Here is a 27,292-nt window from a genome sequence, read left to right as displayed (position 1 = left end):
ATATTATGAATCACCTATGATAATGTGCATGACTAAAGGTCTATAAAGTTCCTGATATTTCTGTAACTATTTGTAGAAAGTGTCAGGCTCAAAAGGATTGATGAATGTTGCATTTTGGCCTTGGTGAATAAAGGGTAATTTTGTTTATTTGCCTATACTGCTTCAAGGTATGCTGCCTTCCTGTGTGCACTGTTCTTAGACCAGTATTAACCCATTCACACGATGCACCAGTATGTACGCACTAGGGCCAGAAATCCATGAACTTTTGCCAATCACAATTTCCAACTTTAGAAACAAGTTTAGTTTTTGTAAACATATATATGCTATCTGCTGATTGGTGTTCGGAGTTTGTTTGGTTATATTTTATGGGAACCATTTGACAATCTCATGCTAGATCTAGGGGCAGCACGGCAGCATGGTGGTTAGCATAAATGCTTCACAGCTCCAGGGTCCCAGGTTCGATTCCTGGCTGGGTCACTGTCTGTGCGGAGTCTGCACGTCCTCCCCGTGTGTGCGTGGGTTTCCTCCGGGTGCTCTGGTTTCCTCCCACAATCCAAAGATGTGCGGGTTAGGTGGATTGGCCATACTAAATTGCCCGTAGTGTCCTAAAAAGTAAAGTTAAAGGGGGGGTTGTTGGGTTACGGGTATAGGGTGGATACGTGGGTTTGAGTAGGGTGATTTGGGCAGCAGGGTAGCATGGTGGTTAGCATAAATGCTTCACAGCTCCAGGGTCCCAGGTTCGATTCCCGGCTGGGTCACTGTCTGTGTGGAGTCTGCATGTCCTCCCCCTGTGTGCGTGGGTTTCCTCTGGGTGCTCCGGTTTCCTCCCACAGTCCAAAGATGTGCGGGTTAGGTGGATTGGCCATGCTAAATTGCCCGTAGTGTCCTACAAAAAGTAAGGTTAAGGGGGGGTTGTTGGGTTACGGGTATAGGGTGGATACGTGGGTTTGAGTAGGGTGATCATGGCTCGGCACAACATTGAGGGCCGAAGGGCCTGTTCTGTGCTGTACTGTTCTATGTTCTATGTTCTATGTTCTATCATTGCTCGGCACAACATCGAGGGCCGAAGGGCCTGTTCTGTGCTGTACTGTTCTACGTTCTATCTATGGTACAAAAACAGTCCTATGAGGGGGAAGAAAATGACATTTCACAATAAAGAAACCAGTGATTGACTAAAATTGGATTGGATTTGATTGCATTTGTTTATTGTCACGTGTACCGAGGTACAGTGAAAAGTATTTTTCTGCGAGCAGCTCAACAGATCATTAAGTACGTGGGAAGAAAGGGGAATTAAAGAAAATACATAATAGGGCCACACAAGGTATACAATGTAACTACATAAGCACCGGCACGGATGAAGCATACAGGGGTGTAGTGTTAATGATGGGAGTCCATAAGAGGGTAATTTAGGAGTCTGGTAACTGTCATAATAAACACACAAGTATATGATGGTGCATAGACAGACACTGACTGACACACTGAATGACAAATCAACACACAGAACACAGCAGCCAATCACCAGACAGGGCACGGCCACTATAAAGCCAGAGGGCACTAGTTTTCCCGCTCTCTTGGGATGCAGCCTCTGAGACAGCCAGAGCCTGTGATCAGCAACACGAACATCCACCATGTGCTAGCAGAATAGTCTGGTCAGGTTAGCCTCAGGTCTCCAGTCAACTCAACATAGTGTCAACCCACAGTGCAAGTATATTTAAGAGCTCATAGTTCAATAAAATAGAGTTGTACTTCTACAAGTGTTGGTAGCCTGTCTCTCTCATTGCTATGGTAAACGCAGTCATCGCAGACCCAGCATACCCAACACATCAGTACCAGCGGGGAAGAAGCTGTTTTTGAGTTTGTTCTCAGACTTCTGTATCTCTTGCCCAATGGCAGAAGTTGGAAGAGTGAGTAAGTCGGGTGGGAGGAGTCTTTGAAAGCTGCCCACTTTCCCCAGGCAGTGGGAGGTGTAGATGGAGTCAATGGATGGGAGGCAGGTTCGTGTGATGGACTGGGCTGTGTTCACGACTCTCTGAAGTTTCTTGCGGTCCTGGGCAAAACAGTTGCCATACCAGGCTGTGATGCAGCCAGATAGGATGTTTTCTATGGTGCATCTGTAAAAGTTGGTAAGAGTTAATGTGGCCATGCCGAATTTTCTTAGTTTCCTGAGGAAGTATAGGCACTGTTGTGCTTTCTTGGTGGTAGCGTCGACGTGGGTGGACTGGGACAGATTTTTGGAGATGTGCACCCCTAGGAATTTGAAACTGCTAACCATCTCCACCTTGGCCCGTTGATGCAGACAGGGGTGTGTACAGTACTTTGCTTCCTGAAGTCAATGACCAACTCTTTAGTTTTGCTGGCTTTGAGGGAGAGATTGTTCGTCGCTGCACCACTCCACTAGGTTCTCTGTCTCCCTCCTGTATTCTGACTCGTCTTTATTCGAGATCCGGCCCACTATGGTCGTATCATCAGCAAACTTGTAGATGGAGTTGGAACCAAATTTTGCCACGCAGTTGTGTGTGTACAGGGAGTAGACTAGGGGGCTAAGTACGCAGCCTTGCGGGGCCCCGGTATTGAGGACAAATGTGGAGGAGGTGTTGTTGTTCATTCTTACTTCATTCTGTGGTCTGTTGGTCAGAAAATCCACGATCCAGTTGCAGAGTGGGGAGCCAAGTTCTAGGTTTTGGAGCTTTGATATGAGCTTGGCTGGGATTATTGTGTTGAAGGCGGAGCTGTAGTCAATAAATAGGAGTCTGATGTAGGAGTCCTTGTTGTCGAGATGCTCTGGGGATGAGTGTACGGCCAGGGAAATGGCGTCTGCTGTGGACCGGTTGCGACGGTATGCAAATTGCAGTGGATCAAGGCGTTCTGGGAGTATGGAGTTGATGCGCTTTATGGTCAACCTCTCAAAGCACTTCATTACGACTGAAGTCAGGGCCACCGGACGGTAGTCATTGAGGCACGTTGCCTGGTTCTTCTTTGGCACCAGTGTGATGGTGGTCTTCTTGAAGCAGATGGGGACCACGGAGTGGAATAGGGACAGGATAAAATAAAATTTAATTTGTGGTATTGTTTTAAATCATAAAATGTTGTTTATTGTATGAAATTGGAATGAAGTCATTGCTAGTTGTGAAGGAAATTGAAAATGGCATTAAATTATGCTGATAATGCTACAGTTTTGCAATTGGATGTATTTGTTTCGATCTCCAATTTGTTAACTTCATCATCAAAAGATAAGTGGTTTTATTTTTAGTTATATATAAATTAGAGTAAGATATGTTGTATAATGTCTTCTTCCTATGTCTCCTAATGTTAGGAAGAACAGAAACCAGTCTATTATTGTAAGTGGAGAATCGGGTGCAGGGAAGACTGTATCTGCTCGATATGCCATGAGGTACTTTGCCACCGTTAGTAAGTCCACTAGCAAGGCTTGTGTAGAAGATAAAGTCCTTGCATCAAATCCCATAACAGAGGTAAGAAGCAACAAAATGATCTCTAATAGTTAGAGTGAAAATACATGGAAAGGTGTACAGAAGAAATTGTATATCATGAGACCTAAAGCCATAACTATCCGATCCATTCCATAGCTAATGACAGCAGTAGAATTGTCCCATGCTATCCTTTTTAATAGCTGCAATAGGATGTGGGCGTCATTGCCAAGGACAGCATTTGTTGCCTCTTACCATCCTGGAAAAGACCTGAACAGTTACTAGGATACAGGACAGAAACCCCAGTATTTCATTTAATGTGAGACTGTGAGGAAAGGATACTTCGCTCCAGGAGTGGTTCCACACACAAATAGGGATATGGTATATTAAAACAAACTTTATTACTTATAGGATTAAAGTAACTTTAACATTATACAAGAAAATAGCTTACAATTACCCATTAAACAATGCTGAACAATAAAGTGAAACACTAAATCCGAACTGCTATCTTTTATCTCCACTCAAGCAAAACTCATTTCGGGTCAAAATCCACTTTTAAATATAGTGAGCAGACCCAGGAATACTTGCTTTATTGAGATGTCTTGGATAAACTGCTTTGAGAAAGAGAGATCCTTGAGAAACCAGCTTGACGATTCTTGCCTGTGTCAAACAACTGTTTAACTTCCTAGCATTTGGCAAAAAGCTACTTGTCTGATCACATCCCCGATCTAAACTGCTTTTTCCAGAAACTGAAACTAAACACTTGACTGCTTCAGTCATTGGCTCCTCCCATTAACTACATCAGCTTACCAAGGCTACACACAATGTCTCTAATTATCTCCTCCCCAGGGTACCTTCTTTATATAAACAAAAGTCCATTTGACCAACTTCGAGTAAACAATATACATGGTTGGAATGAATGACAATTTCTTTTTTTTACGATGCTTTAGTTGCACTTCTGTCGCCAAAGTGTTGGTTGGTCTTGTAAACCAGGATCTAGTTGAAAACAATACTGCAGCAGTCACATACAAACCCAGGCTTTTAACCTCACTGCACCAAATATATGTGATACAATATATCTGAAATTCCTACATTCATTCCAAATTGCCTTGAATGGAATGGTTCAGTAGGCCGCTTCCGAAAGTAGTTAAGAGTAAAACCACATTGCCGTGGGTCTGGAGTCACAGGTAAGGGCGGGAGATTTCTTTCCCTGAAGGACATTAGTGAACAAGATGTGCTTTTACAACAATCTGAAACTAGCTTTCAATTCCAGATTTTTATTAATTGATTTTAATTTACACTGGCTGCCTTAGTGGGATTTGAACTCATGTCCCCTTGAGCATTAGCCTGGTTCTCTGGATTACCGAGAATCATAGCATCCCTACAGTGCAGAAGGAGGTCATTCGGCCCATCAAGCCTTCATTGACCCTTCGAAAGAGCACTCTATATCCCCGTCACACCATAAACTAACTTGCACATCCATGGACAACTGTCCAGTAACATCACCACCATGCCACCACCTCCTCTATTGCCATTTATAACATGTACTAACATGTCACAATATACATCAATGATTTGGATGCGGGAACCAAGTTTGCTGATGACACAAAATCTGGTGGGATGGTGAATGGTAAGGAGGATGTTAAGAGGCTTCAGAGTGATTTAGACAAGTTGAGTGAGTGGGCAAATACGAGGCAGATGCAATATAACGGGGATAAATGTGAAGTTATCTACTTCAGATGGAGAAACAGAATGGCAGAGTATCATTTGAATGGTAATAAGTTGGGAAATGAAAAGGTGTTCTCATACACCAGTCACTGAAAGCAAGCATGCAGGTACAACAAGCAGTAAGGAAGGCAACTAATACGTTGGCAACTAATTCTTCGCTCCCGATAAAAATCGGAATGGCCGTCGTGAAATCGGCCGAGGTTCATGACGGCCTCGGAGCCCGCTCCCCGCACCTAATTCACCCCCACCCGGGGGGCTAGGAGCGGGCCTCCGTCTTTCCCGGCCGCCACCTCGTCGAGCCGGAAATTACGTGCAAAACGGCGCATTTGTGAGGTCATCCGCGCATGCGCGGGTTGCCGGTTCCAACCCGCGCATGTGCGGATGACTTCATCGCACAGACGGCGCGAACCGCGCATGTGCGGTGGCCGTCTTTCTCCTCAGCCGCCCGGCAAGACATGGCGGCTTGATCTTGCCGGGCGGCGGAGGGGAAAGAGTGCGTCTGTTTTGGACGCTGGCCCGACGATCGGTGGGCACCCATCGCAGGCCTGTCCCCTCCCGAGCACAGTCGCGGTGCACCCGTGCCAATCAGGCCCCTAGATGCCCCAAACGGGGGGGGGGGGGGGGGCGAGAATCGCTGGGGGCGCCAGGGGGGCGTAAAAAATGTTGGGAGGCCCTCCCACGATTCTCCCACGCCGCGCGGGGAGCGGAGAATTCCGCCTGTTAGATTTCAATGCAAGAGGACTTGAGTACAGGAGCAAGGATGTCTTACTGCAGCTGTCTTGGTGAGGGCCTTGGTGAGACCACACCTGGAGTATTGTGTGCCATTTTGGTCTCCTTATCCAGGGAAAGATATACTTGTTAAAGGGACAGTGCAGCAAAGACTCATCAAAGATTGTCGTATGAGGAGAGATCAGGTCAACTTATTCACTGGTATTTAGGAGAGTGGGATGGGGATGTAATTTAAATGTATAAAATTCTGACAGGGCCGGACAGACTAGACACAGCGATGTTTTTTCCACTGGCTGGAGGATCTAGAACAAAGGTTTACAATCTCAGGATATGGAGTAGGCCATTTAGGACTGAGATGAGAGAGAGATTTCTTCACCCAGAGGGTGGTGAAACTATAGAATACTCTGAGAAAGTTTTGGAGGTCAAATCACTGAATATATTTAAGAAGGAAATAGATAGATTTCCAGCCTCTGAAGTGTCAATGGGTCTGGGGAGAGCGCAGGATTATGATGCCGAGATAGAGGATCAATCCTGAGAATGTTGAATGGTGGAGCAGGCTCGAAGGGCCAAATTGCCTACTCCTTCTATTTTCTATGCTAAATCTAATTTTAAAAAGATATAGCTCAGATTTTATGATGTCAGGAGCTGTTGTGTTAGTTTCAATTATCTTTATAAAGTATGTACCTGATGGACAGCGATAGTCACACACCTTGGGCTATAGATGATGATATTACTGTAAGTTCCTCACACAGCCTGTTCCTAGGATATATTTCATAAAACTATCTAAAATTAAGCTTGGAGTTGATATTGGTAATAGATATTGGAAAGGATAAATATCCCTCCATATGTATTATTATAGCTAACTGCCCTTAATTCAAATGATTTTTGCCGCTCTTAAAATGTTTTTAATTAAACAGTATATATGAAGCAATTATTCATCCTACAGGGCAGGATGCATTTTTGCACAAGTTGAATGAACTGTCAACAACTTCAAACAGAGAGTTCTCTTAAATGAACATTATTAAATTGACATTCATTAATTTGTAAATGTTAATGTTTTGATACAAACATTCCTTCAATTAAATTTTTTTAAAGTTTGCATATATCCAAAGTCTCTTAAAACTTTGAGCTTCAATGTTCCCAAGTCGATCTTTATAAGTGCTTTGTTTGCAGGGTTACCAAATGCATGTTCTACCTCAGGTTAGCTGTAGCAATCTATTTTTGGTTCCAGGCTATTGGAAATGCAAAGACAACACGAAATGATAATAGCAGCCGTTTTGGTAAATACACTGAGATAAGTTTTGATAACCGATATCGAATCATTGGTGCAAATATGAGAACGTACCTGCTGGAAAAGTCGAGGGTGGTGTTTCAGGTAAGAAGTACACTGGGCAGAGGGTGTTTTCAATTATCAATTACTTTGTTAAGGTTTGTTAATGTCAATTGCATTGATAAGGTTAAGAGAAACAGATTATGGGTCTTCATTGTCTTTGAGCTTGTCGATAATTTATTAAGGTCCAAGGTGCCATCAGCAGGTCCAGGCAGTGGGCAGTCAAGGAGTTGTCTGACCCAACTGTCTGCACCTCTATGTTCGTGGCCAGGTACTCCTGAAGAGCGATTAGGCTATCCGAGACCGGTGGGTACTGGGTGGGGTGGGGTGCATCATCACCCCTGGCAATGACATTTTAGTTTGATTAATTAAATTTCCCTTGACATTTTGATTTTTGTTACAGTCAAACCCCCCCCCGCCTTTCTGTTTAATTTATTGATTGTTGTTTCATTACAAAGAGTATAAATAGGGGATCGCTGGGACACTGGGTTGAGGGAGGGGAGAGCTGTGAGACTGAACTAAACTCTCTCAAAGGACGTTCTGTATCTTGAGGCTCGGTTCAGCCACAACGGTACAGTGGTTAGCACTGCTGCCTCACAGCGGCAGGGTTCAATTCCGGCTTCGGTGACTGTCTGTGTGTGGAGTTTGCACTTTCTCCCCGTGTCTGCGTGGGCTTCCCCCGGCTAGGGCTTCCAAAGATGTGCAGGTTAGGTGGATTGGTCATGCTAAATTGCCCCTTAGTGTCCAAAAGGTTAAGTGGGGTTACTGGGTTATGGGAATAGGGTGGAGGCTTAAGTAGGGTGCTCAAGGGGCGGTGCAGCATCAATGAGCCGAATGGCCTCCTGCTGCGCTATAAATTCTGAAATGGAAACAAAGTTCCACAGAGAGTGCGTTGAGCCACATGTTTCTCAGTGCTCGCAGTACCGAGAAACACATGGCTATTCAACGTGACTCATGTTCTATCAGGGGCTTCACTGGGGAATGCACGGCTGAGTTCACACATAGTCCCGTTTCGTACAATGGGAAGCTCCCCTCGCCGGAACTCCCCGATGTAACGAGAGATTGGGGTGCCATTTGAAAATGGCGTCCTGATCTCCGAGGCCCCGAAGCAATCCACGGTCTCTTCCCCCCCCCCCCCCCCCCCCCCACCTCCAGAGCGAATGCACTGTGGGAGGTCCCCTGCCTGATCGGGTGCATGCAAAAAAGGTCCAGCTTGGTACCTTAGCAGTGGCACCCTGGCAGTGCCCATGTCAGCTGCAAATTCCACCTGGGCACCTTGGCAGTGCCAGGGCACAACCCTGCCCAAAGAGCGTGCAGCTGAGGGCCTCCGATCCCCTGGGAAACCACAATGGGTGGGATTTACATCGCAATATCTCAGGAGATTGTGTTAGATCTTGCGAGGCATTGCAAGCCGGGTAGATCCCGTTGGGGGTCTCCTGGCTTTTATCAACCATGCTGCGCTGTAGCGAGCTGCCTTTCAGGCACAGGGTACAGGATCACGCCCTTGGTTTCTGCTTCACCAACTATCTTGGATCCTGTTAACAGTGGAAAATATTGTGTTTCTAAAATATATCCGTGTACATAACCTTCTCTGTTGCATTCAGTTAAATGCAATCGTGTTTGCCATAAATTATTTTTCATTCAATGGTTCAGCTATTGTTTATTCTACACCTCATGAGTCACTCATGCTTATTATTTATTCCACAGAATAGTTCAGAATTACTGTATTGTTAAACTGGCAGTCACTTGCACTTCCTGCTGTTGTTGGATTATCACTGGCCCAGATTTTGTGGTGGTAACGACTGGGAAACTGTCAGCATTTGAGACCATCATTGCACTGAAACTGACTAACTTCCAGTACCTACACATGCACAGAACAACACAGAAATCCAGAAGTCGCAGTTGATGATTCCACTCACAGTGGTCAGCACTGCTCCCTCACAGCGCCAGGGACCTGGGTTCAAATCCGGCCTTGGGTGACTGCCTGTGTACAGTTTGCACTTTCTCCCTGTGCCTGCGTGCGTTTCCTCTGGGTGGTCTGGTTTCCTCACACAGTCCAATGATGTACAGGTTAGATGGATTGGCCATGATAAATTACCCCTCAGTGTTCAAAAGATGGGCAGGTTAGGTGGGATTATGGAATTGGCAGGGGGTGGGGGGATGTGCTTGGGTAGGGTGCTCTTGCAGAGGGTCAGTGCAGACTCAATGGGCCGAATGGCCCCCTTCTGCATTGTAGGAATCCTATGGTTCTTCTAAGGTGCGCTGTTTAGCATTCAACCAACTTGCCACACATCCTGAATCCGACAGCAATCAGTGGAAATCAATTGAATTGATGTGAACCTCCACTCGTGTGATGTTAGTGTCATTTAAAAATGTTACATTTTGTTGAATGAACTGTAACTGGGCTTTTAAACAGGGCAATAAAACTAGTTACCTCTAAACACCAAATCATTCCATTATGGTAAGAACAACTCTACATATTTTTAAAAAGATGTGTTTTTAAAAATGTTTATCTTTATTTTAGCTTCTGTTTTAATCCAATGAGAATCATTTCTCAATCTAAATTGAAACTGAAAGCTATTAGCATCTTTGAACTTCATGGGTTGCTACATGGGAACACTTGAATGTGACTGGCTGCTTACCTTCCTGCTGACATCTTGACTTGGTGCCAGCTTTAAAATGCCCCCGTGTCCCTCTCCCCCAGCAAAAGGGAAAAGCCAGGCCCAGAAATCACTAGTAGATATTTGTGGACAGCATTATTCTCGGTCAGTAGCCCTTGCCCCACCATTGACACCAATATCCAGCTATTATTTCAACGCCCATCCATCGCTGTGCCTTAGTCAAGGACTTTGAGGCAGATTATAGTCACTCAGGTGATCAATTGGATACATTCTCAAACAAAAAGGCGGTTGCATTCAAACGTGAGATTGAATATGGCTGAAAAGAGAGACATGCTGCCAAAGCTTATTGTCTTGTACTTATCAGGACAAATGCAAGAATGCCAAATTTCAAACAATCACAACAATTTATACAACAGGAGAAAAGGTTGCTGAATGGCTGGCAATTCATCTCTGATTTGCTGAGGCATTGCCATGGTGAAAGTAATGGGGTAATATAGGCTCCTCAAGCTCCCTGATAATTTTTTTAAAATGCAAGACTTGAACATATCCCTTTTGTTTGCAAGTGAACCTTGCATATAATGATTGGTTGATAAGGTTTTGTGGTTATCAGCTTTTGATGAAATTTCAATCTTGCAATAGCTATAGTTTTACCTGTAATTATTTTTTTCTAAGATATATATATATATGTAATATAAATATAATAATTACTTATAACTAGTTGAACCCAGCACCCTGAGTGAAATAGAATATTGAAAGAAGTTCCAACCAGGTAACCTAATTTATCCACATCTTTGTCCTTTAATGTTGCGCACAATTGCTTGTTGGACTTCTGTATCCTACTTCTGCTCAAAGATCATGGGTGGGATTGTCCCTTCTGGGGACTAAGTCCCCTTGCCTACTGGAAAATGGGCGAGAATCACTCCGGACTTTTTCCTTGAAGGTCCGGGGTGATTCTCCATTTTCCATGGGCTAGCAGAGCCCCGGCATACGTCCCACAACTCTGGCTGCCAGCGGGGCCCTGCTACCCAGACCGCGTGGCCGCTCATGCGCTTGGCGGCCGCAAATGGGTCTGCACATGCGCGCGGCTGCCCACCCTGGCATGGGCGCAGCCGACATGGCGGAGCCACGCAGCGGGCCCACGCGGAGGATGGTAGGTCCTCCCAAATCGCGAAGGCCCACCGATCCCACTGCTGAGGCCCCATTCTGGTGTCAGATACCCGCCGCTCCCCACCAGGACCACCACCATGACCGCGGGTCCTAGCTCCCACCAGGTGGTACCACCTGTTCCAATGGCCCCGACTGGTGCGCGTCGACCGCGGAGAATCGCGGAAGCGCCGGATTTCCGCCGTAAATCCCGCCCCTTATTTCAATCATTGTGAAATGTGGTCTTATGATATCTAACGTCAGTTCATATCAATGGACTGATTGTACTTACCACTATTTTAATTAGATTCTATTTTATGAATCTAGGCTGAAAACGAGAGAAATTACCATATATTCTACCAACTTTGTGCTTCTGCTGATCGACCTGAGTTCAAGCATCTGAAATTAGGTAGGCGTATTAATAGCTTTCTGTCTTGAAAAATTTGTATCATAGGAACGTCATTATTCTGTGTACTCTGCTAATGAGGAGTCTGTGATATGTTTTTTTAACCAGGCCAATTTCTGTGAAATAAAGACCTTTTTTTGAACTCGACGATTGTCATAAACATGTCATGATTCTATGTTTAAAATTATTTACAGATGCTGCAGAAAACTTTAATTATGTGAATTTGGGTGGAAATTCTGTCATTGATGGTGTTGATGACCGAGCCGATTTTACTGAAACACAAAAAACATTTTTGCTGCTGGGTGAGTGATGGTGACGGTGGGCACAGCCTCCCAGATGGCCTAGTTTGTAACTGTTCCAAACTCAACAAGGATTCCGTGCTGGGTAACGTTACCTCAGCTGGACCGTTGGTTGGGACCTGACAATTTGTGTCAGCACCTTGGAGCTACCAAGGTGGAAATCAGCTCCGATTCCTGCTCTTGTTCACTTATCCTGCAAGAACGTATATATCTAGATAGCGAGTGAGGCCTGGACATCAAATTGGCAATAAAGTGCACCTCCACCCTCCCCTCAGTGCTAACTAACCTGTCAAACTCACTGTGAAAAGGGGAATAACCACTTGAGTGAGCTGCCAAAACACTGCTAGGATTGTGCAACAATGGCCCAGAAGAGTGATGGGGATAGTGGAGAGATTTATGAATGGCTCATTGATGAATGAGTAAAATGTATTTCACATTTTTCTGTGTCATATTTCTGATGGTGCAGAAACTTAATGAGACAATTTTAACCCTGTCCGCCCAGGGGAAACCAGGTGGGAAAGCTGGTAAATTGGTCCATGCAACAATCCCTAACTATGTGGCTGCGAGGCGCCTACTGGATGACAAAGGCCACAATTACAAATATTTAACGGGGACCGGAGAGTCCTTGAAGCTTTCCTGCCAGGCCAACCTAGCAGCAAGATGGATATGAACCAGAAGAGACTAAATAAAAGCAAATTGTTTTTTTGTAATAGTTCCCTCATGGGGCAGCAATGCTTCCTCCCATTCCTGAGACTACAGGCCCTCCCAACTCCCCTCCCCTCTAGGTATTTATCTCCAGGCCCCCCGTACAGTCCTGCTGCTTCCTGATTCCTCGCACCTGCCTAGCAACTAGTTACAACATCCCTCCAGGATTGGGCGGGTGTGGTGTACTGGCAGGGCCTACGCCAATGGGGCTGGGAGTTAAAGTCTCCTCTCAGCATGGAGGCCGAACACTTTGCTAGCCAACCTCAACTCTCATTCACAAAGTTCTCCATTGGTATTCAAAATCAAGACTTAAAATCTATTTACATTGCCAGAGTTGTAGAACTGTTTTTTAAACTAGGCAATTGTTGCTGATATATTTGAAATTGGACGTGATCCCAAACTAATCTTGTTTAAAATGATCGGTTTGCATCACATTTGCAATAGGGGAGCTCTCCACTAAATCTGCATTTAATTTGGTGCTATGATGCACAAATTGTAATGCCTCACGGCGCCAAGGACCCGGGTTCGATCCTGGTCCCGGGTCACTGTCCATGTGGAATTTTCACATTCTCCCCCTGTCTGCGTGGCTCTCACCCCCACAACCCAAAGATGTGCAGGTTAGGTGGATTGGCCACGTTAAATTGTCCCTTAATTGGAAAAAAAATTAAATTGTAATGCGTTGTTTGAACAGCATTTTTCATACTTTTTTTGATTTTGGTAGATTGCCATTGTTATTAAATGAAATGTTACCTGATGCAGATGTTTGCATGTTTCAAGAAGCTTTCATTGCTCCTTTGTACTCACTGCTGCAACAAAGCAGGTCCGCGAACCTCAATTCCGCCACCAGCGGGCTCCTGTTTTTCTTCAGGGTGCTGGATTCTCCGTCTCATCGCTAACTCCGCGACCGCGGCACAAGGCGGAGGATTTTCTGCAACTTCCGTCACCCGGCTAATCGCGGGTCACGTCAGCTTTCAGTAATTGTCACCCTCTAATCTTATCCAAGTGTATTCACCTAAAAATTGAACCGGTGTTGCAGGCTTGAACGAAGATTTTCAGATGGATATCTTCAAAGTGCTGGCAGGGGTTCTGCATTTAGGAAATGTCGAAATAAGAGCTGTCGGTGATGAGAAATCTTCAGTCAAAGTAAGTTGCTGCTCTCAGCCTTCAGTATGTTGTACACTGCAGTTCAGTGACCGAGTAAATATATAATGTGAGACTGTGATTTGGAGCAATCACTGCATTGATGGCCCATACTTATTTTTATTTTCAGTGTATTCATTCATATCAGAAATTCCTGTTTTGAAAGGATTAGACATTCTAGGCTAAGATTTTTTTAATGAACACCCTTTAACTCCGTTTTGGTTGTATTCAGTGGATCAAAACTTACTGCCTCTGATTGTTGGAGATCCGACGACTGATTGAAAGCACACGTTGGGACCCTATGGAAGGCCTGATGCTTGAACTTTTGGGAGAATTTCCCGGAAAGTTTCAACTTCCGACGGGCAAATCCCCTGCTCCCCAGGAACCTTGGGGAAAGCCTTTGAATTAGAGTCAGAGACGTTGGATAGCTCAGATGAATAGTTATCCAGGGAATGTTAGATTAAAACCTAGTCTAACATCTGGGTAACTACATAACTGACCCACCCAATCACCACCCTGCACCCATCCCCCTCCCCGATTACATCCCAACCCCTTCCTGACACCTCCCAAATTTCCAACTACTGCTCCTAATACCTGATCAAACCCCATCTGACCTGATAACTGACCTGACTTGACTACCCCTCTGAACTGGCTGCCCCTCCCAACCTGACTCAACTACCTCCCCAACCATCCATGCACCCCCCGCTACCCAGAAACCCACATTTAAAAAAATAAATTAAGGGGCAATTTAGCGTGGCCAATGCACCTAACCAGCACAGGGGGAGAATGTGCAAACTCCACACGGACAGTGACCTAGGACCGGGATTGAACCCGGGGCCTCAGCGCCATCAGCAGCAGTGTTAACCACTGCGCCACTGTGCCATCTTTCCCAGCAACCCACATACCCCCCGACCCACTTACCCATCAAACTCACCTACCCACTCACTCACCTCGCACCTAACCATCCAACCCTACTCTCCCTCCCTCTTACCGTCTATCTTATCCACCTGACCCACTTACCCACTGTGGTGAATTATATACCTAGTAATTCACACTGTGTTGTATTGCATGTATTGTGTCCTCATGGGCTCTGTATACGAGCCGTTGCACGGCTCTGCCCATAGGGGGAGATGAGGAGTTTGTACTGGGCTCCACCCTTGGATCCGCCCATGGCTCCACCCATGGCTCCTTCCACTAACCGGAAGTATAAAGCACTGCAGTCGTAAGCCTGCTGTCAGTTCATCTCATCTCGTCGCAGGCAGGCTCTGTTGTAAGACTATTAAAATCACTGTTCACTTCCAATCACGTGTCTTGTGAATTGATGGTCACATCACCCACCTCACCCATTGACCCACCTCACCCACTTGCCCATTTACTCAGCATCCATTCACTGACATTCAAACTGGACCTATGGCAGCTCGTGTCAGAAAAGGGGGGAATGTTCTGTCGTCCCCAACTCAACTTTGCTTCAGTGGAGGTGCCCAAGGGACAGTGCGTCGTGGCAGCCGGGATTGGCAGACCCCGGTACAAATGCTCAGCAGTGCTAAGTCGAGAGAACTGAAGAGGAAAGCCTCAACCCAGCGAACATTGCCGCTGCCCAGAAAGTCTGGTCCATTCTGTTTCTGACCCCAAGAAGAAGGTTTTACCAGAGAATACATTAACAAGCAGCCAATTGAGAAGGTGAAAGAGGAGAAGGCACAGCAGAGACTTAGCAAAATGGTGGTCTTGGTGCGGGAATTGATTTATGTGGAGAAACTAACTGGAGAAGCTGGGATTTTTCCTCATTGAGTAAAGATGGTTAAGGGGCGATTTAATACTGGTGTTCAAAATTAATGATAGCGTAGATAGAGAGAAAATGATGGCAGGAGCGTTGCCTGAGGACATGGATCTAAGATAATCAGCAAAAACTCTAGGTGACAATGAAATCTTAAAAAAACCAACAATTCTGAAACCTGCTGCCTGAACGTGTGGCGGGAGCAAATTCAGTGGTAACTTTATACACAGGAACAGAATAATTGCAGGATAAAGGAAAAGTCTGGGTCAGTGAGGCATGATGGAAAAAATGGCCCCCTCTTTTGGTACATTAACTGTTCCAGTAACTATTTTTTGAATTCATTTTTACTGGCTTTGTTGCCCCATCTCTAATTGCCCTAGAAAAGGCGGTGGGGAGCTGGTTTCTTGAACCGCTGCAGTCCATGTGGTGTAGGTGCACCCACAGTGCTGTTAGGAAGGGAGTTCCAGGATTTTGACCCAGCGAAAGTGAAGGAACGGGCGATATATTTCCAAGTCAGGCTGGTGAGTGATTTGGAAGGGAACCTCCAGGAGGTGGTGTCCCCAGGTATCTCCTGACCTGTCCTTCTAGATGGTAGTGGTCGTGGGTTTTGAAGGTACTGCTTAAGGGGCCTTTCATGATCGGTCATTAAGCGGCCATCAGCACGGAACCTTTGCACAATAATGCTTTTATTAATAGTTAAGGAAAACAAGCTCACACAAGAACTGGGTATGTCATTTGAAGAATTAACCGGTCACAATTCTTATTGCTCTTATTGTTTCCTTCAAACAGCACAATGACACTCACCTGAAAGTACTTTCCCAACTCCTGGAGATAAAACCGGAGGACATGGCTCATGGGCTGTGCCACAGAAAGATTGCGACTACCTCAGACACTGTGATCAAACCCATGACCAGGTTCCAAGCTATCAATGCCAGAGACGCTTTGGCAAAACACATTTATGCTCATCTGTTCAGCTGCATTGTGGATAACATTAACCAGGCTTTACAGTTTTCTGGCAAGAAGCACACATTTATTGGTGTTCTGGACATCTATGGGTAATGAAAATATCGAATAATGTCTTGCTAATTTTGCAGGGAAATGTTAGTACTGGTTATGAAGCTTACAGTTTGGCTAGTGTTCATGGACAAATGAAAACCTTATTACCTTTGTGGGGAATGAAATACTATGTGGTGAAAAATTCAACTCTACACAGTGGATTCACGTTGATGTTTGGGTGATTGATTGATGGAGCACAGGCTTCTTGCTCTCAGTGAAAAGATGGCCATGATTTTGAGGCCCCAATTTCATTCACGTGAGGGCAGTGAATTGCAGGGTGCCAAACAGACATCCCAATGCAGTTCACTGGTTTGAGGCCTAACCATCTTCGGCCACGTCGATTGCAGCTCAGGAAATTCAGGCGGCTGGGGTGGTGTGCCAGGGCAGCAGGAACCCCAGGGGCAGGGGCATTCCAGTACAGCGCACATCCCGACTATTTCAAATGAAAAATGGCAAATGGGATCTTCTTGTGCATTCCCGGTTGTTGCGCTGTTGGTGGCAACATCTTCGGTTGCCGAGAGCATTAGCTCTGAAATTCCCACCCTACACCTCTCCACCTCCCGAACTCGCTTCGAAATCCCGTTGGCCAAGCTTTTGGTCATCTGACCCTATATGTCCTTATGTTGCTTGGTGCCATACTTGTGTTGTCCTGCAAAGCACCCTGGAATGTTTCATTACGTTAAAGGTGCTATATGAATACAAGTTGTCGTTGTTGTGGCCAGGCTGATTTATTACACCCCACGCAAGGATCTCGTGCCCATTACTCAGGGGGTTCAGACTGAACATCTTGGCCGCGATCATATGACCTCGTCGCGGCTGACTTGGGGATGCGACGAGGCCATTAAATCTCGCAAGAGACCTCTCTCGAAAATTTACAATGCTCGGGACACCTCGCGAGATCTGACGAGGTGTCGTGAGACTTTGCGATCTGGATTTCGCCCGCACTGGGTAGGGATCCAGATTTGCATATTTAAGTGAACAGTTAGCCTCACTTAAATATGTCTACACCGAGTCTCGCCAGGCTTGGATCGAACGCTTGCGTCTGGGAGGCTTCGCCGCAGCGCCGTTTAACGGCCCTCGTGTGGGTTTCCCAGGCAATCGGAGGCCCCCAGGTGGTTTGGCTCTGGGCAGTGTGTCACCTTGGCAGTGCCACCTGGGCATTGCCAGGATACCAGGTTGGCTGTGCCAGGCTGACAGTGCCAAAGTGCCAGTTTTCCCATGCCGGGGATCAGGTTTGGATATGAAGGGACCCCTGCATGCCAATCTCTTCCTGCACTAATGAAATGAATGTAAGAGTGACCTCGGCGGGGTGTTTCCAGCAGAGGCCACAGATAATAGCGGGGTCGTTCTTGGCACTGCAGGCTCTGAGAAACACCCCGCTATTCACCCCCAAAATGGGACTCTTCCTTCCGCTAAATTACTCCCGATGTTTAACCAATTTATTGGAGTTCCTTTGAGACATCACATGTGCGGTGGATAAAGGGGAACCAGTGGGTGTATTGTACTTAGATATCCAGAAGGAATTTGACAAGTTTCCACATCAAAGGTTATTGAGTAAAATAAAGGCGCATAGTCTAGTGGCAACATATTGGCGTGGAATGAAGATCGGCTAGCTAACAACAAACAGAGTTGGCATAAATGGGCCTTTTATCTAGTTGGCAGAAGGTGACAAGTGGTGTGAGACACAGGGCTCAGTGGCTGGGGCCCCAACTCTTTACAATTTACATGAATTACTTGGATGAAGGGACTGAAGGTATGGTTGCTAAATTTGCTGGCAACACAAAGATAGGTGGGAAAACTAAATTGTGAAAAGGACGTAAGGAGGCTACAAAGGGACATAAGTAAGCTAAGGGCAAAACAATCTGACAAAAGGAGTATGATGTGGGCAAATGTGAAATTGTCCATTTTGGCAGAAGGAATAAGAAAGCGTATTATCTAAATGGTGAGAGATTGCAGATCTCTGAGGTGCAGATGGACTTGGGTGTCCTAGTGCTTGAATCACAAAAGGCTAGTGTCCAGGTACAGCAAGTGTTTAGGAAAGCTAATAGAATGTTATTGTTTATTGTGAGGGGAATTGATGGCAAATATAGGGAGGTTATGCTTCAGTTGTGCAGGACGTTGGTGAGACTACGGGGGGGATACTTTCTGCCCATTCTCGCCAATGGGTTTCCCAGCGGCAGGGGTGGATTCAATTGGAATCCCATTGACAGCAGCGGGGGCAGAAGATCCTGCCTCTGGCCAACATCGGGCCGCTTCCTGTCACCAAGAAATACACCACGGGGCTTGTGGAAGATCCGACTATATTTGCCATCCCATGGAGCTTTGGGTGCAATATGTATCAGTTTTTTTCCTGTATAAGCTTTACAAAATGCAAGCAAAATCATTATTTTATATTCATTTAGGTTCGAAACCTTTGACGTGAATAGCTTTGAACAGTTCTGTATAAATTATGCAAATGAGAAACTGCAACAACAATTTAACTTGGTAAGAATTTAAATAGCATGCTGACATTTAATTCTCTGGCCTGTTCAGCGTTTTGAGTATTATTTGAACCTACTCTGTGGAATGTAAGCTGTCCAATATCTGAACTAAATCGTCATCTGTAAGGTTATCTTAACTGCAATGAAAAAATGCAAATTAAACACTTTAGATCCCAAATCTCTCCAGCATGTGTTTAAACTGGAACAAGATGAATATATGAAGGAAGACATTCCGTGGGCGTTGATAGAATTTAACGACAACCAACCCTGCATTGATTTGATCGAAGCTAAGATGGGCATCCTGCAGCTATTGGATGAGGAGTGTCTGGTAAGAATGAAGTGGTTAAATAATTGCGAGCCGTCTATGAAAATTTAGGTCAGACAAACCCTTCAGCATGTGTGGGAATTCACCTGGGAATTGTGACTGAGGAGATCAGATCACAAACGCAGTAGGCTATTGTGATAACTGGATTCGAAGTCAGATGGTGCAGTATGGAAGTGGACACAAATTCTTTGTTTGAGACTTTGTAATGCAATCTTACTTGTGTCTGCTCCTGCCCACTAACCCAGTGGCCTCTTTTACACACTTTTAATAAACCAAAGAAAATCTATAAAATAAACAATGAGAAAGGGTGATAGCCTCTGGTGGGGTATTGTAACTGAAATAAAACATCAAAAGCAAACCTTTTAAAAAATAAATTTAGAGTACCCAATTCATTTTTTTTCCAATTAAGGGGCAGCTTAGCATGGCCAATCCACCTATCCTACACATCTTTGGGCTGTGGGGGTGAAACCCACACAAACACGGGGAGAATGTGCAAACTCCACACGGACAGTGACCCAGAGCAGGGATCGAACCTGGGACCTTGGCGCGTGAGGCAGCTGTGCTAACCACTGCGCCACCGTGCTGCCCCTCAAAAGCAAACTTAATAAGTTAAACCAAAATGCCATTTCCAGTGGTGATGATGTGTCCCAGCTCCCAAGTGGTCAGTGAATTCTTGAAGCATTCTGGTGGACACCACATGTTCCCTCGCCAAGTCCACCTTGCCGCAAATGTTGCTGCAGTAGAGGGGCAGGCAGTCTCGATATCCTCGACCTCCTGCTGTGCAGACCTGTTATTGGCCAACTTGCCCAGGAGCCAGCTTACTGAGGCGATCCTCCTCCCTTCTCTCTCCCCCCCTCTGCACTGGGTGACCGAATATTGGGAGCATGTGTCCTCTCTTTATGTGTGCTCTAAGCACTTAAATAAACAACGCCCTTTACCCGAGTACCGTAACAATATAACCCACGTGCTATTAACACATTTATTTGCCTTTCTAATCTATGAATTATTTGTTTTTATTGAAATCCAAGGACAGGATTTTTTCCTTCATGTAAAAATCCTGTCAGCTCAAATAAGGGTCACAATCGTGGACTGTGGGCAAAATCCTGTCAGTTCAAATAGGGGTCACAATCGTAGACTGTGGGGAAAACAGTCTGTGATGAATGCAGTAATTTCAGATCTAATTTGGAGCAGTAAGGGCTAAAAGCCTGGTACAGTGTATGACTGCTGCAGTCATGTTTTTTAAAATCCTGGTTTGAAAGGCAGCAGACCTATTGGAGACAAATGCAATTAAAGCATCGTAAAAGTTGAAATAATGGAATTTTGTTTGTATAAAGAGGGCTCCCTGGAGAATAGATAATTAAGACATTGTGTTTGGCTTTAGTAAGATGATGTAGTTAATGGGAGCAGCCTGGGCTGAAGCAGTCAGGTGTTGGGGTTTGGAGTTCAGTTTAAATCTGTCTGTGAACAGACTCGCATCTTCTCTAAAAGCAGTTTAGTTAAAAAAGATTTTTCTTGTGAACAGAACAGCAGTTTCTGAAAAGGCTGGCAGATTAAACAGCTGTTTGACAGGCAAGAATCAGCAAGCTGGGTTTCTGAATGATCTCTTTGCTGGCTAATTATATTTAAAAGTGGATTCTGACCTGAAACGGGGTTTTTTGAGTGGAGATAAAGATAGCAGTTAAGGTTTACTGTATCATTGTATTGTTAAACATTGTTTAATGGATAATTGTAAGCAATTTTTCTTTGTTAAAGTTAGTAATACTGTGTTAGTAATTATGTCCGTATTTGTGCGTGGAATCATTCCTGGAGCAAAGTGTCCTTTCCTCAAAGTCTCACAAATTAAATTAAATATTGGGGTTTCCGTCCGGTATCCTGGCAACTATTGGGGTCTGATCTGGTATTGTAATGAGTCACCTACCGGTGATTTTCCTCAGGTTTGTGGTCAGAGGGTAGGCTAACAGGAGGCACTCCAGCCCACAAGAAGCAGCAAGGTGTCTTATAGTAACTGTGAGAGAGAGGGGCCCAGGAAGAATATCCTGGGGTCAGGGTAGTGCTGCAGCATCAATTTCTTTAGTTTTCTGAGCTCACATTCCTTTTCATCGTGTGTACGTTATGTCAATTAGAGAAGTTAACACTGAGCAGCTGGGACATTATTCTGGTCATAACTTAGAATTTAGTAAAGAAAAGAGGATAAATGTATATTTGGACCGGGGTAGTCTATTGAAACTTATGAGCAGAAAAAGTTGTTCTTGCGGATGGTTGCGCTTACAATTTTGATAAAAGTGGGCCACCTTTCTTTTAATTAATATTTAACAGCTATGAAGCCTAAAAGCCAGGATATGAAAGACGTCCTTGTTTAGATATGTTATCGCTGCACTCAAACATCAAATGTCACCCTGTCTTTATTTTTTTAGAATTAGAAATTAGTGTACCTGGCTTCTTTTCAATAATCTATATAAAAACACACTGGTCTGTTTGCCGACCTTCTGAGTTATTTTGTTATAATTTACAAAAATAATTTCATGGGGCATGGCCATCACTGGCTAGGCTGGCATTTTTATTGCTAATCGCCCTTGGGAAGGTGGCAGTGAGCGGCCATCTTGAACTGTTGGCGTCCATGTGGTGGATGATGAGGCCAACAAACTTTAAAAAAAACAAAAGGACACTGGTGAATCCTGTTTGGTAGTCAGTGGCCTGAGGATGTTTCTAGAATAAGTACAATATAAAGGGATAGAGGAATTTGGTCGACATATTTTGACAGTATAGGTTTTGTGGTCAGGAGTGTGCAATTTAAGTTGTGTTTCCAGACTTGAGCCTGTGTCTTAGTTGGCTATACAACCATACGGTGACTCATCGAGCTTAGTAGTGTCCAGTATGGCGGTTGCCAGGGTATCAACATCAAATTGATTGTTTGTTTTAACTATTCATACAGCTGCCACAAGGAACAGAGGAAAACTGGCTTCAGAAATTGGTGAATAATTACGAAAATAAAAATCCTCTCTTTGAGAAGCCTAGAATGTTGAGCAAAGCCTTCATCATCCTGCACTTTGCTGATAAGGTAAGAGGTTGTCGGAGCAACTCTGTTCTGCAGCGCCCTTCAGCATCTACATTATTCACAACATAGCTGAGAGCTGTGGAGGCTGAGATTTAGACAACCAGTCTGGTGTACTGCAATAAACTACTTGTTGTTTCTCACCTTGTTAAGGTGCAGTATGAGTGTGAGGGATTCCTTGAGAAGAACAGGGACACTTTGTATGAAGAACTGATTAATGTACTGAAGAAAAGTAAGGTTTGTGACCATCTCTGTAATGTAGTGAGTTTTTTTGTAAGGGGAGTTACCAATTTTAAAAGGCTGTCTACAGGTATACGGGCAGGAAAGATCTGTCCCGCGAATTTGCAATACTCCGACTACTGCTTCACATGCTCGTTTTAAATTGTTTTTTTTATTCATTCTTTATAGAAATACGAAACATAGAATTTACAGTGCAGAAGGAGGTCATTCAGCCCATCAAGTCTGCACCGGCCCTTAGAAAGTGCACCCCACTTAAGCCCACATCTCCACCCTATCCCTATAACCCAGTAATCCCACCCAACCTTTTTGGACACCAAGGGGCAATTTAGCATGGCCAATCCACCCAACCTACATATCTTTGGGCTGTGGGAGGAAACTGGAGTACTCGGAGGAAACCCACGCAGACATGGGGAGAATATGCGGACTCCGCACAGACAGTGACCCAAGCCGGGAATTTAGCCTGTTACCTGGAGCTGTGAAGCAACAGTGCTAACCGCTGTGCTACTGTGCCGCCTTGGGATGTGGATGTTGCTGCCTGAACTAGCATTTGTTGCCCATCTCTAATTGCCCTTGAACTGAGTGACTTGTTAGGTTATTTTAGTGGGGAGTAGTTAAGAGTCAACCTTATCGATGTGTGGGTCTGGAGTCACATGTAGGCCAGACCAGGTAAGGTCGGCAGGTTTATTTCCTGAAGGACATTAGTGAACCAGGTGGGTTTTTATGTCAATCGACAATGGTTTCATGATCATTAGGCTTTTTAAAAAATAAAATATTTCAGTGCCTGAAATATGTAACATTAAAATAGTTGCAAAGACACAGGTTTTGCCAGTGCACAGGTTACTAAGTAGTTGCATTTGCAACTTGTTGGGCTATTGATGGACTTTCTCCAGTTTCTGGGGAGGGCACGTATAGGTCAATATGGCAAAATCTTTGACTGACCTGTTTATGTAGCTTGAGAGTGCAGCCCATCTGCGAATTTAGGTCTCGAGCACAAGTTCCGTCAGAAACCGGTAACTTATACAGTGGCACTTTAATTAAATGTTTGATTTGATTTGATTTATTGTCACATGGAACGAAGTACAGTGAGAAGTATTTTTCTGCGGCCAAGGGAACTTACACAGTACGTACATAGCAGACAAAAAGAATAGTCGACAGAGTACATTGACAAATGGTACATCGACAAATAGTGATTGGTTACAAAGCAAATACATGAGCAAGAGCAGCATAGGGTGTCGTTAATAGTGTTCTTACAGGAAACAGATCAGTCCGAGGGGGAGTTGTTGAGGAGTCTTGTAGCTGTGGGGAAGAAGCTGTTCCTATGTCTGGATGTGTGGGTCTTCAGACTTCTGTACTTTCTGCCTGATGGAAGGGTCTGGAATAAGGCAATGCCTGGGTGGGAGGGGTCTCTGATAATGCTGTCTGCCTTCCTGAGGCAGCGGGAGGTGTAGACAGAATCAAAGGAAGCAGCATATAAAATACCCTCAGCTGAAGTTCTTGTTACTTAAGATAGATCAGCTGGAATAGAAGAGTAGATTAAAGCGTGCTTTAGTTACTTCTTTCGAGTTGCGCATTTGCTAAGGTAAGCTGAAATATTTTTAGCTACCGTATATGACAGACAATGCTATGACAGATGCTAACAATCTCTCCCACCCCCACACTAGACCTCCTTTCTGTAGCATGGCTCATCTGCGGACTAGTGCTACAGACGTCCCAACCTGAAAAGAAGCCTATCTGACTGAAGGCAGGAAACCTACAGAACAGAAATGTAAAGATGTCAGACAGTCGACGTCCGAATGATTGCTCCCACCATACCTCCCCCCACCCCCAAATGGAGCTCACTCTTCATCCCGAAGCTAGTAGCTGACCCAAAAAAGGATTTTCCACGTGCTTACTGAGGGACAATTTAAATTCCACCCATGTGAAATAAACCAGGAAGAGCAGTTAAAATCCCCCATCAGACTTTCCCTCGGCCAGCTTGCTTGTCTTCATGCATATCCCAGTTTTCCTCAGGGCAGGGGAGAGTTCCTACTTTAAGTGTGCCGATCAGACTTCATACCAGATTCCAATGCAATTTTAATTGGAGACCTACTTGTGTCTTCCCTGCTCGACCAACTTAGTGGGAAGAGAAGATAGGGCCTGGAAGAGTCTCAAAAGGTGAGTGATTTTCTATGGGCGGGATTCTCCATTGCCCGACGCTGATATCGTAATCGCCGATTGGGCGGAGAATCAACTCCGACGCCCAAATCGGGGCCGGCGCCATTTGATGCCGGTCAGCTATGCTCCGCCCCCTCAGAATGCGCGCCCCGGGACCCGGCCATTCGTCAGACGTTTTTGGCGCAGCATCCGGGAGTTTTACCCGGCGCCGCTGCTGGCCCCTCACTGGTCCCGGAATCGGTGAGGGGGTCGGCACCGATTTGTCATCGCAAACCTCCCGCGAATTCTCCGTTCGAGCCGGCACTTAGCCGCTGAAATGGAGAATCCAGCCCTCTATATTTTTTAAACTTTGATTACAGAGTTCAGGAGGGCTCTTCCGGGAGCCCCACGCAGAAAGGTTAGGGGCTGGATTCTCCGTCCCGCCGCGTCAGATTCCTGCTTCAGCACGCCGGCGTGATGCTCCGTTTCGTCAATGGGGTTTCCCAATGTGGGGCAGCTCCACGCCGTCGGGAAACCCCAGGCTGCTGGCAAAACGGAGCACCCCGCCGGCAGAGAATCCAGCCATAGGTCTCCTTTCCCCTGGACAGAATTTGAAATGAGCATGTGAAGCAAGTGTAAGAGTAAAAGAGCAAAGGGTAATGCGGAGTACAAAACTAAAATAAAGTTCAAAAATATGGAATTATGATATGGAAAATTTAAACGCATTGTGTTAAATCTAGTTTTTGTGTTTTTTTTTATTTAACTGCCCAGTTGCACCTCCTAGCTAATTTTTTCCAAGAAAATGAACCGTCTACAGGGAACTTGAAAGCGCATATTAAAGTCAGACCTGCGAGACCAGGGTTTAAATCCTTCAACAAACAACACCGGACAACGGTCGGCAGTAAGGTATAATCATGCAGAGTCATTTTCTACATTGAGATGTTTCAACCTTGTCCCAAAACAAAATTACACTTCTAACCCTACTTAAATGATGTAAATTACAGTTCCGTGATTCTCTGCATTTGCTCATGGAGACCCTTAATGCTACAACACCTCACTATGTGCGTTGCATTAAGCCGAATGATTCTAAGCTCCCATTTGAGTAAGTTGCCTTAATTTATCATTATCACACTCCATATGGAAGTATTTACTTGTCCTTGTAGCATTGAGAGAAAAAAGTTGCCGTAATTACTTAAATGTCAGAGTGCTACATTATCGGCTTCTGTTTTTAGGTATGATTCAAAGAGAGTTGTTCAACAGCTAAGAGCCTGTGGTGTGCTGGAAACTATTAGGATCAGTGCACAGAGTTATCCTTCCAGGTAAACCTGATCTTTCAACAGCTCTTTCATTACAGCTGAAGGTTTAAGGAAGAATTACCGAGCATTAATATTAATTTTTTTTTCTTTAACGTTTTCAGGTGGACATACTTTGAGTTTTTCAGCCGTTACCGCATCCTGATGTCAGAACAAGAACTTGCAATAAGTGATAAAAAACAGATTTGCAAAGAAGTCTTGAAGCATTTAATTCAGGTCAGTATGTTAAGACACTGTTCATGGATCACTGTTGACCAACCTAATTGTGGGCGGCACGGTAGCACAGTGGTTAGCACTGTTGCTTCACAGCTCCAAGGACCCGGGTTTGACTCCCAGCTTGCTCACTGTCTGTGGGGAGTCTGCACGCTCTCTCCGTCTCTTTGGGTTTCCTCCGGCTGTTCCGGTTTTCTCCCACAAGTCCTGAAAGATATGCTGGTTAGACGAATTGGACATCCTGAATTCTCCTTCAGTGTACCCGAACAGGTGCCGGAGTGTGCCGACTAGGGGCTTTTCACAGTAACTTCATTGCAGTGTTAATGTAAGCCTACTTGTGACACTAATAAAGATTATTATTAGTGTTGTCCTCTGCCTTAGTCAATACGTATATATCTTTTATCAGTTTGTCATTTGGCCCATTGAAATCAAATGATAACTGCAATGGTTATTCCCTATAGCATATATGTACAAGTAAATGATTGTGAAACACCAATGTATAAAGTAAATTATATAACAACAGTTAACCTTATCTTAGTTAAGTGCCATAAATAGCAACATAATTTACCTTTAAAGATAATACTATAGTGATAACATACCTGTAGCAATAGTTTGGAATAAACTATTCAATCAAAAATGTATGGAATGAGTTGATGGAGGCTATCACTCAGTAGTTAACCATTACTGTTGCTAGATGCAGGTAACCCGACTTATTTAATCTCTATAATAAAAGCAAAACACTGCGGACACTGGAATCTGAAACAAAAACAGAAAATGCTGGAAAAACCCGGCAGGTTTGGCAGTATCTGTGGAGAGAGAAAACGGAGTTAACATTTTGAGTCCGTGTGACTCTTGTACAGAGTTAAAGAGAGGGAGAAATGTGGATTATATGTTGTATAAGAGGAGGTGGAGATCCTGAAGCAGAGTAGAAGGTCAGTGATTGATGGGAGCTAGGAGAGTTTGCAACAATGTGGTATAGGTCACGAGACAGAGGAAGCATCAATGGCAGTGTGAGGGTGCTCGTAGTTGCAGAAAGATATCAGAATGAGTTGGGCAGCACGGTAGCAGGTCCCAGGTTCGATTCCCTGCTGGGTCACTGTCTGTGCGGAGTCTGCACGTTCTCCCCGTGTCTGCGTAGGTTTCCTCCGGGTGCTCTGGTTTCCTCCCACAGTCCAAAGAC

General features: G+C 44.9%; 1 protein-coding gene across 2 annotated transcripts in view; it reads left to right on the top strand.

The window, feature by feature from the left end:
• myo5c (myosin VC) overlaps window positions 1–27,292 on the top strand; it is a 135,464-nt gene that overhangs the window by 36,188 nt on the left and 71,984 nt on the right. For both annotated transcript variants that reach the window (XM_038813540.1, XM_038813539.1), the window contains exons 5-18: window positions 3,314–3,470; window positions 7,114–7,257; window positions 11,304–11,385; window positions 11,577–11,684; window positions 13,423–13,529; window positions 16,090–16,355; window positions 18,759–18,840; window positions 19,024–19,164; window positions 22,094–22,219; window positions 22,367–22,450; window positions 25,358–25,492; window positions 25,591–25,688; window positions 25,819–25,905; window positions 26,004–26,115. In XM_038813540.1, the coding sequence (XP_038669468.1) occupies window positions 3,314–3,470; window positions 7,114–7,257; window positions 11,304–11,385; window positions 11,577–11,684; window positions 13,423–13,529; window positions 16,090–16,355; window positions 18,759–18,840; window positions 19,024–19,164; window positions 22,094–22,219; window positions 22,367–22,450; window positions 25,358–25,492; window positions 25,591–25,688; window positions 25,819–25,905; window positions 26,004–26,115 (1,729 nt within the window). The remainder of the gene's footprint in view (window positions 1–3,313; window positions 3,471–7,113; window positions 7,258–11,303; window positions 11,386–11,576; window positions 11,685–13,422; window positions 13,530–16,089; window positions 16,356–18,758; window positions 18,841–19,023; window positions 19,165–22,093; window positions 22,220–22,366; window positions 22,451–25,357; window positions 25,493–25,590; window positions 25,689–25,818; window positions 25,906–26,003; window positions 26,116–27,292) is intronic.

The sequence above is a fragment of the Scyliorhinus canicula genome, chromosome 12 (genome assembly GCF_902713615.1).
Source record: "Scyliorhinus canicula chromosome 12, sScyCan1.1, whole genome shotgun sequence".
In the NCBI taxonomy this organism is placed as follows: Eukaryota; Metazoa; Chordata; class Chondrichthyes; order Carcharhiniformes; family Scyliorhinidae; genus Scyliorhinus; species Scyliorhinus canicula.
Note: the sequence above shows the minus strand (reverse complement) of the source record. Positions and strands in the feature narration are given on the sequence as shown.